The sequence below is a fragment of the Chlamydotis macqueenii genome, chromosome 5 (genome assembly GCF_036417535.1).
Source record: "Chlamydotis macqueenii isolate bChlMac1 chromosome 5, bChlMac1.mat, whole genome shotgun sequence".
Classification (NCBI taxonomy): Eukaryota; Metazoa; Chordata; class Aves; order Otidiformes; family Otididae; genus Chlamydotis; species Chlamydotis macqueenii.
In genome coordinates, this window is record NC_141560.1 from 70,653,569 (window position 1) to 70,669,312 (window position 15,744).

A 15,744-nucleotide genomic window follows, 5' to 3' on the forward strand; every position below is an offset into this window, starting at 1 on the left:
CCCTTCCAGCCCTGGCAGCTTTACGGGGACCCAAGGGAGAGTTGGGGTCCCCCAGACCCCCAAACATGGGGTATGTTCACCGTCTCGCCGGCCTCACGCCCTCCAAAGAGACGGGGAGCCGATACGGGGACCCCGGGGCGGGGACACGGTGGGTTGCGGTGGGTTTCTCTCCCCTTCGCTCTCGTGCTCGGCGGAACCTTGGGAGGCAGCTGCCAGCTTGAGCTTTCAAACGAGCGTAGACGTGACGCAAAAAAAAAAAACCACAGAGGGAGGAAAAACAGCTTGTTCCTGCCCGTCCCCTCCTCGCCTGCCTTCCCCGGGCCGGGTAGCAGAGGCGACGGTGCCCGCGGCAGCCTCCCGCTCAACCGCCAGCGCCGGGGCGGAGGAGGCGGCCGGCCACGCCGATGGCAGCCCGGTCGCCCGCCTTGGGCCCGCTGCTCTTGCTGGGGACGTGGGGTGAGTACGGCGGGGGGGGTGGGATCGGTGCGGCGGCGGGGCTGGGGGGGCCACGGTTGCTTTATCCGTGCCGGCAGCGCCGGTGCTTGGGTGCCCAGAGGGGACCCGGTGTTGGCGCAGCCCCGAAATCCCATGGCAAACCCCCCTGGTTTTCCTGCTGCCGGGTGCGTTTTGGGGCGCCCAGCACCAGGCCGAGGGTCCCGCGTGCCCGCCCCGGGCAGGCGATCAGCGGCGAGGCTGCCGAGCCCGCACCGAAACGCCGGCGGCGAGGAGAGCGCGGGAACGCCTCGGCCGGAGCCCCGCCGGTTCGGTCCCCCCCCACCCAAGCTCTGGGGGTCCCCAGGATGCTCGTCACGCCCCGGGAGCAAGCCTAGGGGTGCTGGGGGGGCAACCGGCCGTCCCCCGCCAGCTCCCCAAAGTCCCCGGCCGCCTCTTGATCCGCGTGCCGCCCCGGCGCCATCCACCGCTGCTCGGCCGTACCTCCCTACCAGAGCGACGTTAGCGAGCTAGCGGTAATTAGCAGGCGCCCTCGTCCGCCGTAATTAGCCACCGGCAGAGGGACGGGCAGCCTGGCCGGTCGCACGAGGCCGTTTGCATGAATCTATTTTAATTAAAGGCGCGAGGAGGAGGAGGAGTGAAAGCGAATTTCACCGAGAAAGCCAGAAAAACCGCGCTTCTCGGCGCGAGCGCTGAGCTTTGGGGACAGAGTGCCTTTCCCCTGGCGAGAGGCCGAGCCGAAGTTTCTAGAATCACCGTTCTCTCCCCAAAATACCCGGCGGCAGGCCAAGAGCTGGGAATTGCCCGGGGGGGTTCCCGCGTTCCCGGGGGCGAGGAGCACGACTGACACCCCGTACCCCTCTCTCTTGCAGCCGTTGCCGGCCACGGAGGAGCGGCACCGAGCCCCGCAGGTGAGCGGGGGGTGCGGGGGCAGCACCTTGGGGACCCCCGCCGCAGCTTCGTTAGCGTGGCAGCTGTCTTGGCCCTGCGGCGCCCAAGCCCCCCGCTTGCCCACGCACCCCCCCCCACCCAACACTCCGTTTCCTTCCTGCCCCTCTCGCCATCGCCGGGCGCGCCGGTGCCGAGCGCCACGACGAAGCGGCGAGGGCTTTTCCAGCGCCGGGGTGGAAAAGGCGCCGCGAAGGGACGGAAAAACCCCTAACGCCCGTGTTTTTCACCGCAGCGCCCGACTGGCAGCTCACCGGCGGCGGCTGCCGCTGCGCCGGGATGCTGGAGGTGAAATGGGAGAACAAGTGGAACCGCGTGTGCCGGGACAGCGTGAGTAAAGCCGGCATGGACGGCGTCTGCCGGCGGCTGGGCTGCGGGCCCCTCACGGCCAAGCCCCTCCAGCTCGTCTTCGCCGGCGGGAACGAGCGGCGGACGAGGCCGCTGCGGTGCCTGGGGCCGGCGGCCACGGTGACGGGGTGCAACTGGGCGCCGGCAAACTGCACAGAGCACGCCACCCTCGCCTGCAGCGGTGAGCCGGGACCCCCCCACCCAGGTCACCCCCATCCCTGGGGAGCGGCCACCTCGACCTGGCCCCTCTCTTTCTCATTTCAGAGCCGGTGCAAACCACCCCCAAGCCTCCACCGCCCACCAGCCCGGCGCCCACCGGTAAGAGCCCTGTCCCCGTCCAGGCACGGTGATCGGGGGGGGCACGACGGCGAACCAAACCGGGCGGGGTTGCCCGATCTCGTTCGCAGTGTCGCACGGGGCAATCGAGCTTCGGATGTGGCGGGCTCGGGGACTTTCTGCTCGATAACGGAAAGAAACGTCGTCTCGGTCTGTAACGAGATGATTTCCCCCCCCCCCCCCTTGTCCTTCGCCAGCGTCTGACAGGCTGCGGCTGGTGGACGGGGAATTCTTCTGCTCCGGCTTCGTGGAGCTGCACAAGCAGGGGCTGTGGGGGGCCGTGGCTAGCGACCCGCTCATCCGGCCGGAGCTGGCCACCCGCATCTGCCAGAGTCTCGATTGCGGCACCGCCATCGACGGCGGCGGCCGCGGGGAGCCGAAGCGGGAAAGCCACTTGCCGGTGCGGTGGGAAGCGGTGGAGCCCTGCGAGAGCCAGCCAATCTCCAGCTGCTTCAACCGGACCAGCGCCCGGCGTCGGGAAGCACCCGCCTTCATCGCCTGCGCGGGTGAGCGCTCGCTTCGGCACGGCCTCGCTCCTTTACCCGAACCCTCCGCGCGGCCCCAGCGCGCTCCAGGGCCAGGGGCTGCTCTCCTCCCTGTGAGGTGGGATAGCCCCAACTGGGGGGACTGGGTGCCCGGCTGGCCGGGCGGTGAAGCTCTGAGTGGGGCGACATCCCCGTCCGCCCCGCGCACCCACTCCCGCTCTTCCTCTCCCGCGTGCGAAGGCAAAACAGGAAATGTCCCTGGCGCGCTCGGTTCCCGGCAGCGGCACCCCCAGCCCTCGGCTTCGAAAAGCCGGGGAGCGAGAGCGCCCCAAAACCCAACACCCTGCTCGTCCACTCCTCTTGGGCGCTCGCAGCGAGCGAGAGGCTCCGCGCCGGCGCAGAGAGCCAAGCCGCGCGGCGAGGAGCCGGCTTGCTCGGGGTCCCGCCATCTGCCCGAGCTTAGAAACCCACCCGTGGGATTCGGGGGGGTTGAAGGGGCTGCAGGGCAGCAGCTGGCAGAGCGGGCTTCCTCGCCGCGTAGCCCACGGGGACAACTCAAAGCTCCTCAACGCGCGGCCCCGGCGCGGCTCGTACGCGCCCCCGGGAGAACAAGGAATCCCATTAAGCGGCCGCGCCGTCTCCCCGTGGGTCTGACCCCCAACCCCGCTTCTCTCCCCCAGGTCCCCAGCCCCAGGCGCTGCGCAGGCTGGCGGCCGGCCCCACGCCTTGCGAAGGGGTGGTGGAGGTTTTTCACGAGGGGCGGTGGCAGGCGCTGTGCGACAACTGGGTGCAGCGAGCCAAGTGGGGCAGGCAGCTGTGCCAGGAGCTGCAGTGCGGGAACCTCTCCTCCAGCGCCGAGATGCGGGATCCCCCTTCGACCGGCGTCCCCTGCAGCGTCGCCACCCTGCACCTCTGCCACGCCAGCCTGGGGGCTCCCCGGACCTGCTCCCGGACCCGAGTCGTGTGTAAGCCACCGTGCCGGGCTGGATCGCCGGGGAACCGCGGGGAACGCAGCTGCCCGCAGCACCCAGCGCTGCGCGTCCCCCGCCCGACGCCGGGGAACAGGCGGAGGGTGCGAGCTCGGCGTCCCGCCCGGTGACGTCCGTCCTCTTCCCCAGGCCAAGACTCGAAGCCGCGTCCCGCCGGCACGGCCGCCGGCACCATCGCGAGCATCTGCCTGGCCCTGCTTCTCTTCGGCATCCTCCTCCTCCTCTGCGGCCCTCCTGCCTACAGGAGGCTGATGAAGAGAAGTAGGTGACACGCTCTGGATCCTCTCCTCCTCCTCCTCCTCTTCCTCAGGCCGCGTGTCCACGGCCGCTGTTCCCCCTCCGTTGCTTTGGGGGGAGTTTGGGAGAGGCGGCGTGCCGCTCAGCCCCGCAGATCCCCTTGCCTCACGCGCAGAGGGGGGCGGCCGGGGCCGATTAGGCACCAAGCAGACACAAAAGAGCGAGCAGAGGGTCTCGAGGGGCGGCGGGGGGATCACGAGGCGGGGGAGATTATTCGGGATAACGTACGGGGCCGGCGGCGGGGGGGAGGCACCCTCTCACCGCCCGCCTCTGCCTTCCAGTCTCCAAAAAGAAGCAGCGCCAGTGGATCGGCCCCACGGGACTCAACCAGACGGGTGAGGAGCAGCAGTGCCCCCTCAGCGGGGCCGCGATCGGATTTGGGGCTGGCGAGGGGTTTGGGGGGTGGGGTGGGGGGGCGCGCCGCTCGCTCCCGGACGGCGGCAGGCGTCGGCGGGCGGAGGCGCGAGCGGGTTCAGGCCTCGGCTCTCGCTTCCTGCCGCCGCGTTGACTCATCGGCGCGATATGAACTCAGCCGGGAGAGCCGGGCCCCGGCTCGCGGCACGGGAGCGGGTCGCGCTTTTACTCAGCCCCCAATTCCCCTCCCGGGCCGCGGGGCGGGCGCGTCACCCCCAAATTCCACCCCCCCCCCCTCTCTAAATCCCACCGTCTCTTCCAGTCTCCTTCCACCGCAACAGCACCGTCACCCCCAGGCCGCGGGCGGAGGGCCAGCGGGTGCAGGGGGGGGACAACGACTACGCTCAGCCCCCCCAAAAGAGCTCCCACCTCTCGGCTCACCCCGGTAAGGGCGGGAGGACGCCGGGAACGGCTCCTCCGTGCTCCCTTCTCAGCGAGGGGACGAACCCCCCGGGGCAAAACCACGCCGGCGAGGGGCCGGGGCGCGCCCCCGGCCCCCGTAACGAGCCACATCCCTTCCCTCGCAGATTCGGAAGGCGCCCGCAGAGCTTCCAACCCTCCAGACAACTCTTCCGACAGCGACTACGACCTGCACTCCGCGCGCAGAGTGTGACGCACCCTCCAGCTGCCCCGGTCGCCCCCCCGGCCGAATCGTCTCCCCGCCCGCCAGCCGGCAGCAAAGCTGAGCGACTGCTGAATTAGCGGCTTTTCTCGCATTTTTTTTTTTTCTTTTTTGGCCCTCAGCCCCCAGTCCCGCCCTGCGGGCAGAGGTGGGATGCAGCACAGGAAAGGTAAATTTTTGAGCAACGCGATTTAGCGGAAGACGGCCCTGCACGTGGCGGGGGTTGCGGGGTGGGTTGAACAAAGCCGATCTTTGAAATCCTTTCCAACCCAAAACCTTCTGCGATTCTACGCAACGACAAACCCAACGAAGCTGAGGGAAGAGATGACAAATACCCGGCCATATCTCCCCAGACGCAGCCGGAGATCTCCGGCGCCGGTTCCCCCAGCCCCTGCCGGAGTCGGAGCCGCTCGCGCTGCTCCGTACCCGTTCGGACCGGGTTCGGCTCTGACCCAGCCCGGCTGCACCCCGGCACGCAAGCGTCTCTCCCCAAAAAAGCTTCCTCTTGCTTTTCAGCCTCCCTCGTGGGAGAACACGAAGCGGGTTCGGGGTTTTTTGGTTTTTTTTTTTAAGCTATTTGTACAAGTCTACGAGGCAGCCGGGTTGCAGCGGGCTTCACACCCACGCCGAGAGCCCTCCAGAGCGGGTTTGCCGGCTCCTCCGTCTCTCAAAACCGGGATAAACGGCGTCCCTCCACCCGCTCGGGCCGGGCCGAAAGCGAAATCGGCTGCCGGGCGCTCCGACGGCGCGGCGCGGAGCTTGCCGAGAAAGACTGCCAGGCTCCCGGCGCGGGGCGGGGGAAGCTGCCAAGACACGCACGTGGCCGCGCCGGCGTGGCCGGCGCCGCGTTCGGGCAGCGGCGTGAAGCAAAGCCCGGCCGAGAGGAGCACGGGGAGGGCAGAGATACCGAGAACAAGCCTGAGATATTTAATAAGCAACCACCCTCGGAATAAAACTGGGTTTTTTTTTTTTCTAGTCATTACGTCTCGTTTTGTCCCTCCCGTCGCAACCGCGACTAGGAAGGCCTCGCCGTTTCCGAAAGCAACCGCTGCCGTGACCCCGCGTGCGATTCATCCAGGTTTATTACTGTAATTAACCACGGCTTGCATCAAACCCCACCAGCGTCTGCCTCCCTCTAGTCCGTTAGTAATCTTTCCCGATAAATAACTTACAGGGCTACAGGCGGGAGTCGGAGGATAAAGTGCTGAGCGAAGCAAACCCCGCGTCCGGCAGTGTTAATTTTGCGCTCCCTCCGGCGCCGTGTGTTTCCTGAGAAGGGGGGACGTGAAGAAGGCTGGAGGCCGGCGCACCCCAAAAACCCGTGGCGAGCACCGCGGGACACGGGAGCTTTTGTGTCCGGAATACCGCCAAGAAATTCCCACCGCGTTTTTTTGAAGGCCGAGAACGCCGCCTTCTCGCGCGGAGCGGCCCCTCTCGCCCGCCCGCGCGTTCCCCAGCGACTTTTCGGCTTTCCCACCGCGGCGCGGCCGAGCCGATTTCAAAACGAAAGCCTCAGCACCCCAAGCTGGAGCGGCGCCCCGCTTCCGGCTCCTCTCCCGCGCGATGCTTTCGCGTAGACGGGTGGAAGAGCGACGCTCTTCTTCCTCGGTCCACAAAAAGAGGGAGCGGCAGAGGAGACGGCTCCCCAGGAGTCCCCGTTCAGTAGCCGGGCCAAGCGGGGCGCTGAGGGGTCGGAGGCGGGGGGTATCCGAAGGGCGGCGGCGTTCCCGGAGGATACGGAGGCTGCGGGGGGATCGGGAAAGCGGGGAGAGGGGGCTGGGTGGGGTAGGGGCACTGCGGTCTCTCTGCCCCGGGGGGGAGGTAGGGAGGATACCCCGGTCCGGGCTGCGGAGGAGAGGGGTGAGAGCCAGGAAACGCGGGGGGCTGAGGCGGACCCCTGGACGGAGACCAGGAGTAGACCGGAGGCGAGCCCACCGAGGGGGGTTTGGGATACCCCGGCGCGGGACCGCAGGATCCGGGACCCGCGGGAGCTTTATAGGGAAAAGCGGGTTGGGGGCTGGGTTGAGAGGAAGCCGCGTGTCCCACGGCGAGCGGGGAGGCAGAGAAAGGCGCAGCGGGGAGAGCTCCGTGGGCCGTGGGGCCGGCCGGCACGCCGGGGGCCGGGCCGTAGGGCAGAGGGAAGGAGGGAGCCCCCGCGGGGAAAGGCTGCGGCTTCGGCGCGTCGGCGGGCCCAGGTACTTGAGGAGGCGGCGGGCGCAGCGGCGGCGAGTCCCTGCCGGGTTCCCGCGGCGCTTCCAGCTTCCTCAGTACCTCCTGCAGCTTCTCAACTCTGACCCGCCGCAAGTGGGACAACTTCCTCGCGACGGAAAACCGCTCCAGAAACGTCTCCAGGGGCACCTCGCCCTCCAGGAACTTCTCGGCCATTTCCTGGAAGAGAAAAGAGCCTCGGGTTCAGCGCCGCTCTTCCTCCCCGCGCCCGGCCTGGGATTTCCGTCTCTCTCGGACACCCAGGGCACCGCGCGCAAGGCCAATCCCGTTTGTTTTTTTTTTTCGGAGCAAGAACACCAAACCACAAAGAGATAATCCTCGGTTTAAGGGATTAGGCTTGGGAGTGTAAGCGCAAATCTTTGAGGACAACGGGTTTAAACCTTCAGCTCACCTCAGACTCCTCTTCAATTTTCTGGCTTTCCACCTGCAGGAGTTCCAGCAAGGCCTGAGGATGCATGGCTGCGGAAAATTTCTCTGGGGAAACAAAGAAACCAGCAGAGCAAAACGTTCAAAGGCAAAATAGAGAAAAAAATCGTTAGCGCACAGCCCTGCTGCGCTCTCGCAGGAGCGCCTCCCTGCCTTGGAAGGGAGGAAGAGGAAAAGGCGCAAGGTTTGCAACCGCTCACCCAGCTTTGCCTTTTGCTCCTTACAGCGCTCGGCCAGCTTCTGCAGCTCTTCGTATTTACTGGAGAGATCGGCGCGCCCCGTCTCCAGCGGCGCCTGGAACTTCAGGTTCTGCTCGGCCAAGCTCCGGTTGGCAGCCAGGGCCATCTCCCTTTCCAGCTGCAGCTCCTGAACCTGCGGAAGGAGACGGAGACGCGAGGGTCAGCGAGGCGCCGAGGAAGCCCGGCCCGCGCCGCGCCCGCGCGCCCGCACCTCCTGCGACTCCAGGGCCAGGCGCTCGATCTCCTCCGCGTTTTCCTGCAGCTCCCGGAGCTCCTCCGCCGTCCGGTTCCTCAGGGTGTCCATTCTCCTAGGGCGGGGGAAAAGGGAGCGAAAGAAAAGGCGAGGTTCTTTTAAAGCCAACTGCAAATAGGTACCAATCCTCTCAGGGATTTAAAAGCAGCTTGGCTAAACGGCTGGGAACAGCCACGCCAGAGAGGTTCCCTGCGCAGCGAGAGGGAAAACAGAACCTCGCCACTCCTTCCTGCTTCGGCAAACGACTTTTATTTTTTGCCTTTCGCAGCCTGTTTGGAAGATCACTTGTGTTTGCCAGGCAGTTTTGTCAAGGAAACACCCGCTCGCCAGCCAGGCGACGTCGCTCTGCCCCTCAAACTCCCCGTGCCATCCCATTCCCGATTCCCCCTCCCGCCCGGAGGGAAGGGGACGTACCAAACGGCCGCCGGGGATCTCGGCGGCGTCCCAGTCGCTCCTGGCTCCTCTACCTTTCGCCCGGCTGGAACATCTCGCTGCCGCCGCCGCGGGAACGTCGCATCGGCCTCTGCGCCTAACACGGGACGACAGGGTAAGGCTCGGCGTTCCCGAATCCCCTCGCTCGGGATCCAGCCGGACCCGGCTGCGTCACAACCGCCCCGAAGGCGGGAAGCCAACCCCCCTAATTACCCCTAATTACCCCTAATGAAGCGCGCGTAGCTTCATCATTTTTCGAACAGAAATAAACTTACGGGGCAGGTTTTTTTTTGTTTTGTTTTGTTCTTAACAAGGCTCGCAGAGCATAAGAGGGCAAGAACGGGAGCAGCGGTGAACGGAAAGGTCAATCCACACCGCGGCGGGGGCACGGACGGTCTGCGGGGAGCGCCCGGACGGCCCCAAAGAACGCGGATGGACCGAGCTGGGCGCTGCCCCGGGCTCCGACCGCCCGCCAGCGCGGGGCAGGGCCTCCCGCCTCCATCTCGCCGGTTTTTAGCAGCGTTTCGGTAAAACGCAGCGACACTTTGCCTCTCCAAGGGGCGACGTCCCGGCTCCAGAGGCCGGGAAAGGCTCGGGGGCAGCGGCCAGGGGCTGCCCCGCACCCCGGTCACCGCCTCGGTGCTCTGTGCCCGGTCAGGGCCTCTGCGTCCCACCGCCCCGGAGGCTGCTCCGGGCCCGCCCTGGGCGGCGGGAGGAACGGCAACCGGGAGGCCGCGGCCCGCGGAGCGGGCGGAACGGGGCCCTGCGGCCGCTGCTCCCGGTACAAGGCCCGGTCGAGGCCTCCCGGCGGGTAAGGACTGCAGTCGCTCAGCGGAGGCAGCGGTAGGACGGGCTCGTTTCCCCTCGCAAGACACCGGGGGCGACACCGGTACCGGTACCGGTACCCGGCCCGGGACTCACCGCCGCGCAAGCCAGACCCTCCCTCTGCCCGCCGACTTCCGGCTTCCGGCGCGGGAGCGGAAGTGGGCGGCACCACCGCGCGGATTGGGCGGGGAGGGCCAGCGGCGCCCCCCCGCGGCGGGGAGGAGGAGGCGGGTGGTACATCCCGCCGCCGCCATCTTGTGGCGGTGAGGCGGGCCGGGCTGTTTCTGCGTCGGGTGTCTATTTTCTAAATATTGTGTCTTTTTGTAATAAACACGACGTCTTTTCCTGCCCGTGTGCCTTTCTTTAAGCTATACCCTGCTCCGGCCTTCACATCCTGCGTGTTTGTGTCACGCAGGGCCTGCCCTGACACTCTGGTACTGCTCCCTTAGAACTGACTCTGAGTTTGCCTTTTGTTCCGTCCTCTAAGAACTGTCAGTCTGCCGAGTTATTTTATATTATTACTGATGTTTTATTTATCTTGACTCTAATCTTCACAGCAGGTACCTGCGTACGGCTGAGCTCGCGCACCGATCTACCGGTTAAAACAGCTTTGCTGAGTGCCGGCTATTTTGCAGGAAACTTTGGAGAGAACCAACAATAAACGGATTTATCAGCTTCACCGGTCGGCCCAGGATCGGGAAAGAAGGAGCTGCTTCTCTCGGCTGCGAACGAGCACGCCTTCGCCCCGGTCGCCCTGACGCCGTCGAGGTTTGGAATGGCGAGGGCAGCTCTGCGGTCCTTCTGTCCGTGGATTCCAAGTCTCCGCGTGAAGCCTGAGCAGCAGCTGCCGCGCGGACGCTCTTTGTCTTTGGCAGCTCGTTCAGAGAAGCGAAAAGCTGTAGGGCCCGCAGGCGGAGATTAGGCGAGATGAATTGTTATGACAGGAGTTTAAAGGAGAGCACGACGCTGAAGCTCAGCATCCCGTACGGAGCAGGCAGCTGGGTGAAATCCAGGCCTAGCGGGTTTGGGTTGCGTTTACGGGGAGATTTGAAGCAGTTTCTGCCTTGTCACGACCTCAGCAGGCCTCCCACGCAGGCAGCCTCCTGCTGCAGCTCACGTTTTGCAGAGATGGAAGAGCAAAGGAGAGCCGCCGCGTTCACAGGTCGCCTCGTGCCGAGTAGCAGCTGATGTCACAAGCGCTCAAACGCCCGTTGTTTCCGTTGGAATTAAAATTAAATTAAAACTTCCTTGGCGGGCGAAGGGCCGGAGGCGAAGTGAGCACGCAGAGCGCTGGGGACGGGGATGAGAGTTGGTGGAGGCGCAAGAGGAGAGGACAGAGAAGCAGAGGAGGTGAGGGACGGGATGCGGAGTGCTGCGCCAAGGCGGGACAGACAGACCTCAGCAACGTGCCAAAAATTCGTAGAGCTGCTTTTTTTTCTTCTTTTTTTCCAGGTGGCATAGCTGGAACCAAGAGATAAAAGCAAATCCCTCTTGAATTCTTCCTCGGGTGAAACAGGAAAGCTCCCGAGCAACGCGAGGCGGAGGAAGCTCTGATCCCTTCGCCCTCTACGCGAAGCCAGCCTTTCCGCCCGTGCTTCCGCGTTCCGATGGGTTCTGTCAGGACGGGGAAAAGCTGCGCGTTGCAGGATGAGGCAGGTTGGAGGTGAGAGGAAGGCGAAAGAGACCACGGGAGGCCGGGCAAGGTCAAGCGCTGCCATCCGGGCGCGCGTCTCGCCTCTCGCCCCGGCCGGGGCCACGCGCCACGTGAGGCCCTGTTGGCTGTTGTGTAATAAAAAAAAAAATTGAGTCACAGGAATCTTAAGAGCTACTCTGTGGTCTGATGAAGGGCAATTTTTGTTTGTCACATGGCCGATAACCGGGTCAAACCCCAATGTTAATGCAGAAAAGAAAAAAAAAAAAAAACAAAACCAAAACACAAAGGGGGTTTGACTTTCCAAAGGGAAAGATTGATTTTTCCAAGGCTTGTTCCCAAACGGGGAAGGGCTGGAGCACGTTTAGTTAGGAATTTCTGTTAAACTGTAAGGGCTGAGTAGAGGATGAGCTCGAGTTGCGTTCAGATTTGTTCTTTGCAATAAAGGAAAGGCAGCCAGTGAAATGAGAGCGTTACCCAGCAATCAAAAATGGTGTTTTACGTGCCCATTTTTCTCTCTACTAGCATCCTTAATTTGTGTAAGAGACGGTTTTGGCCGGTCGTTACGATACGTCACACCGTTATTCATCAGGTGAAAGACTCGAAGGCCGATACCCGTTCGGATCACGCCGAGTGCCACGTTTTGAGCGCGCTTCGATCAAATCACACGCGTTTTTGAGACCCCCAGGAGCCTCAAACTGGTCTGGTCGAGGAGTAAAACCGTTTTGGTCAGGGAGTATCCGGCGACGGAGCCGGCTTCTGGAGCAGCTGAGGTCAGCCCGAAGCCTGTCCCCAGGGCTTTACCCCGAGGAAATGAAAACGCAGAAGGTGTTTTGGAGCGAAATGGAAACTTTCCGCACTCCGCTATCGATTCGGGACCTGCTTAGCGCGGAGGATGTTGTTTGCAGCTCCGAAGCGGAGGGCGGCAGAGTAAATTAACACGCAATCGGCAAGAGGTTAAAAAAAAAAAAAAAAGAAAAACCAAATAAAAAAAAACCCCCTCGTGTGCGCGGGGGGTTGATCTCGGCAATCCCCATCTTTTCTCAGATTTCACCTTCTGTTCGTTATCTGCCCGAGTCCGTTTGTGGTTTCTGTTGAATGTTCCTTCCGAGCCCAGGGGTCAGATGAAATTTGGAGCGTTTCCCAGTGGAAGGAAAAAAAAATATTGATAGTGTTGTAGTGTTGTTTGTGGTTTTTGGTTGTTTTTTTTTTTTGTTCTTTTAATGCGATGCTATTTGTTTTCAAGGCAACGGTGTCCGTGCTCCTCAGTGGATGAAGAGCCTTTCTCAGGATCCCGCCCGGCTTTTAATTGCAAGTTAATCAGAAAGCTCAGCTCTCGGCTCCTCTCAGCGCCGCCTCGACACCGTACCCCCGGCCGTCTTTCGCCTCGCCCGCCGCTCGCCTCTCCCCACAACCACACCGGTTCCCTTTCTGCGCTTGCCCTTCTACCTCTAGGAAGCTTTGCGGTCCGCGCGGTCCGGCCGCTATCTAGGCGAGCCCGAGTCAGAAAATAACCTTCCCTGGTTTAGCGACCGCAGCCCCAGGCTGCCGAAGCTGTTAGTCACCGGCCGGGATCGCCCACAAGCTGCTCTCGCTGCCTTCCCCGGCAGAAGTCCACCCATCCAGGTGGATCGGCCTGCTACGTCTTGAGGGGGATTCCTTCGTGCTTTAACGATTCTTGGATCGAATCGCACGGCTTCGGGAGCCCGGTTTGAGGCTCCTCTCCGTGCCTTTCATCTGACAGCTTGCGATAAAGTCGCTGCGTGATGTACAATAACGCCTTTATGGGAGGGAAGGGAAAGAGCAGGACCAGGAAAACAAGTTTGCTTCCTTAATCTGCGGTTACTTGATAAGGTATATCAATCAGGTGTGTGTGTTGGTTTTTTTTTTTTTTTTCAGGCTGAGCTTTTCAAGCCTGTGCAGATAAAGTTGTTCCTGCGCTGAGTCAGCAAAGCCCTCTGCCATCCAGAAAGCGTGAAAATTCACCCGCGGGGCCCGTTTGGCGAGCCCCGTGACGGTGAAACGCGATGTTTAGCGGTGTTGCCTAATCTCCTACGGTTCCCACCGAGACTTTCAGGCACCTGGCCCATCGGGGTCGACGGCATAATTCGCGACAGTCTCCTGTTCCTCGCGCCGCGGCCCTTCTCTGCGCGGGGAGCTCAAGGTCACCACCCCTTCTTGCGCGGCCCGGGCTCATCCTGAGCTCAGCTAGAGCCAAATCCAGCCTTCCTCGGCCGCCGAAATCTCGCGTTTTTCTGGAGACAAGCGTAACTCTCCGGGGATTTTACCGAGCAGGAATCCTCACCCGGCCACGGCCGCATCGGGAAGAGGCAAACCGAAACGAGAAGCCTCCGGATCCATCCCTCCGGCTGATCTCCATCTGCTTTCGGAGAACATGGCGGGGATCTCCGTGTCATTTGGTGCCCTCTGCAGCCAAGCAGAGCTACGACAGAGCGGCCACCCTCTGCCACCCATTCCCTGCTCCCTTTTGGGGCAAAATCTAGATTTTTTTTTTTTATTTTTTTCCAGAATTTGGCGTGTCGCGTTCCATCCATTTCTCTACCAAGGTTGGAAACATCCAGGTCGGCAACCAGATGTTTCTACTACGTCCCCTTCAACAGCATCTCCAGCGTCGCTGCCTCCGGAGCCGTCCCCGTCTTCGACAACGCGGTGAACGCAGCAGGGTGCGGGCGCTGCCGGTCTCCGCCTCGCAGCCCCCGGCCGGAAGGGTTTTAAGGGGTCACACCACGTCTTCCTCTGAACTCCAAAGGTCTGAGGTTCCTCAGAGGGCTCTGAAAACCAGGACAATAAAGACAGAAGAAGGAGCTCGTCCCGTAATTTGACGGGTTATTTCTCCCCATTGTGAAAATTAAACCCTGATCCTGGGTGATCACAACTTCGCGCGTGGAGCTTCACCAGCAATCGCTGGCAAACCCGTCACTGCCAGCACAACCGAGCCACGCCACAAAGTTTCCTTCCCTAACGTCACAAAAGCAAATTCCGCTTCACCAAAACGCTGCTCCTGAGCATTCCAGTTTGGTTTTTTAATGCTTTCCCAGTTTGTTTTTTTTTAAATACGAGGAGAGCTTTCACCCCAAACACCCTCTTGGCCTAGCAAGAGGACAGGTCAGTCCCTTCTGTTTCCAGAGAGGTTTAGGTTGTGTCTGAACGTTTGGCAAAAAAAAAAAAAAAAAAAAAACGATCAAATTGACAAACATCTCTTGAGAAACTTGTCATTTTCCTTTCCTCTGATGTCCTGGTGGAAAAAAACCACCCAGCAGGAGTTAGCAAGGGAGACCAGCTGGGCTCCGAAGGATGGAATTCAGCCCTTGGGATGTCCCTGCTTTCAGCTTTTGGTTTCTCGCCTCCAGCAGCCCCCGCCGGCTGTCACGGCCCTGCCGCGGCGCGGGACGCGCATCGAGCTCCCGAGCGGCGTCCTCCTCCTCCTCCTCCTCCTCGCAAGCCCTGGCTCTCAGTCCCCGGAGGGCGAGCGGACGGGGAGGCGTGGGCTTCGACAGCTCTCCAAACCGTCCCCCGCGAGCGTTGCCGTCGACGGGCCGGGCTCCGCAGGCGCCTTCCACCAGCACCGAGGTGTGGAGATGCCTCCAAAGGGCTCCCGGGATGGGCCAAACCAGTAAGAACTGGGCAAACCAGCAAGCCTGAGCTCCGAATCTCCCTTATATACCAACGGGATTTGCTTCAGCTGCTGCTGATGTCTACAGCAGCTGGGGCAAATCACCCTGAGCCCCCGTCGCTGCGGAGGAGGAGGCTTTGCCCGAGCTGGTGTCCACCGAAACGCGCTGCGGCCTGGCGCGGAGCGAGGGAGCCGAGCCTGAAGCAGATATTCTGCCCTCCTCTCCGATTTTCTCCGTGGTGCGTGGCTACCCGCGGGCACAGGCTGCCTCCCGAGGCCGGCGGGGAGCGCGGTGCTGAGGCTCCGCGCGGGGTTTTCAGGCTGTGGCCTCCTGCCAGCTCCAGGTTTTCCATTTTGAGGGTCGGCCCAGACGTTCTCCTCCCCAGGCCCCCACTGAACACATCCCATCTTCCTTTTTGCTCGGGGACAATGAAGTGTTTCACCCCTTTTTCCCCCAACATCACCCAGCTGGTCCCACCAGGTTCTTCGTTATTTCATTCCCCCGCTGCAGTGGAACATCTCTCCTCGATTTTTTTTATTTTTCCGAGCTGGGTTGATACCGGTACGGAGGGACGAGAGCCAGCTCCAGCCCGGCCCGGTGCCAGTGGGCAGGCTGGTCCCCAGCTCGGGGTCGGCCTTTGTTTTCCACCCCGCGCCGGACAAGGTGACCGTGCCAAGGTGACGGAGGTCGAGACGCCTGGTCCAGCTCGCTGCGGGTGACCTTGGCATCGCTCAACCAGCGGCATCCCGAGCCGGGCTTTTCCCCCCGCGGTGGGTCCCAGTTTAACCTCCTGGCTGGTCCCAGTTCTGCAAGCTGGGGGTGGATGAAGCTCCAGCGTCAGGCAGATGTGAACCTGCTGGAGCGGGTCTAGAAGGTGGCCGTGAAGATGATGAGGGAGCTGGAGCACCTCCCCGTGAGGAAAGTTGGAATTATTTATCCTGGGGAAGAGAAGGCTCTGGGGAAACCTTCCAGTTCTTACTGGGGGGCTACTGGAAAGATGGGGAGGGAGTCTTTATCAGGGAGCATAGAGAGAGGACAAGGGTTGGACTGGATGACCTTTCCGGGTTCCTTCCAACCCTAACTGCTCGATGAGGCTGCAACCCCCAGGGTCAAACTCCTGGAGGGGACCAGGAGACCCCGAAGCACCGGAGCTCCCGTGCCA

The 15,744-nt window shown here is 62.6% G+C and overlaps 2 protein-coding genes across 2 annotated transcripts; one reads left to right on the forward strand and one right to left on the reverse strand.

Moving 5' to 3' along the window:
- Nucleotides 1–341: 341 nt before the first annotated feature.
- CD5 (CD5 molecule) lies at nt 342–4,910 on the forward strand. Its single transcript, XM_086749743.1, has 10 exons — nt 342–456; nt 1,326–1,364; nt 1,637–1,930; nt 2,014–2,067; nt 2,283–2,591; nt 3,251–3,535; nt 3,689–3,820; nt 4,138–4,191; nt 4,533–4,655; nt 4,798–4,910. The coding sequence occupies exons 1-10, from the start codon at nt 405–407 to the stop codon at nt 4,881–4,883; spliced, it is 1,428 nt and encodes a 475-aa protein (XP_086605869.1). The 5' UTR covers nt 342–404; the 3' UTR covers nt 4,884–4,910.
- A 1,500-nt stretch (nt 4,911–6,410) lies between these two features.
- Nucleotides 6,411–9,445, reverse strand: VPS37C (VPS37C subunit of ESCRT-I). Its single transcript, XM_086749751.1, has 6 exons — nt 9,393–9,445; nt 8,454–8,568; nt 7,998–8,094; nt 7,748–7,919; nt 7,513–7,595; nt 6,411–7,280 (listed from the first exon to the last, which is right to left on the reverse strand). Exons 3-6 carry the CDS (start codon nt 8,088–8,090, stop codon nt 6,552–6,554), a joined length of 1,077 nt encoding a protein of 358 aa, XP_086605877.1. The 5' UTR covers nt 8,091–8,094; nt 8,454–8,568; nt 9,393–9,445; the 3' UTR covers nt 6,411–6,551.
- Between the last annotated feature and the right edge of the window lie 6,299 nt (nt 9,446–15,744).

Coding starts and splice junctions, on each gene's coding strand:
- CD5 (XM_086749743.1), top strand. CDS start 405: ATGGCAGCCCGGTCGCCCGCCTTGGGCCCGCTGCTCTTGCTGGGGACG. Junction 1,365..1,636: donor AGCGGCACCGAGCCCCGCAG/GTGAGCGGGGGG, acceptor TTTTCACCGCAG/CGCCCGACTGGCAGCTCACC. Junction 1,931..2,013: donor CGCCACCCTCGCCTGCAGCG/GTGAGCCGGGAC, acceptor TTCTCATTTCAG/AGCCGGTGCAAACCACCCCC.
- VPS37C (XM_086749751.1), bottom strand. CDS start 8,090: ATGGACACCCTGAGGAACCGGACGGCGGAGGAGCTCCGGGAGCTGCAG. Junction 7,920..7,997: donor TGGCCCTGGAGTCGCAGGAG/GTGCGGGCGCGC, acceptor CTCCTTCCGCAG/GTTCAGGAGCTGCAGCTGGA. Junction 7,281..7,512: donor AAATTGAAGAGGAGTCTGAG/GTGAGCTGAAGG, acceptor TTTCTCTTCCAG/GAAATGGCCGAGAAGTTCCT.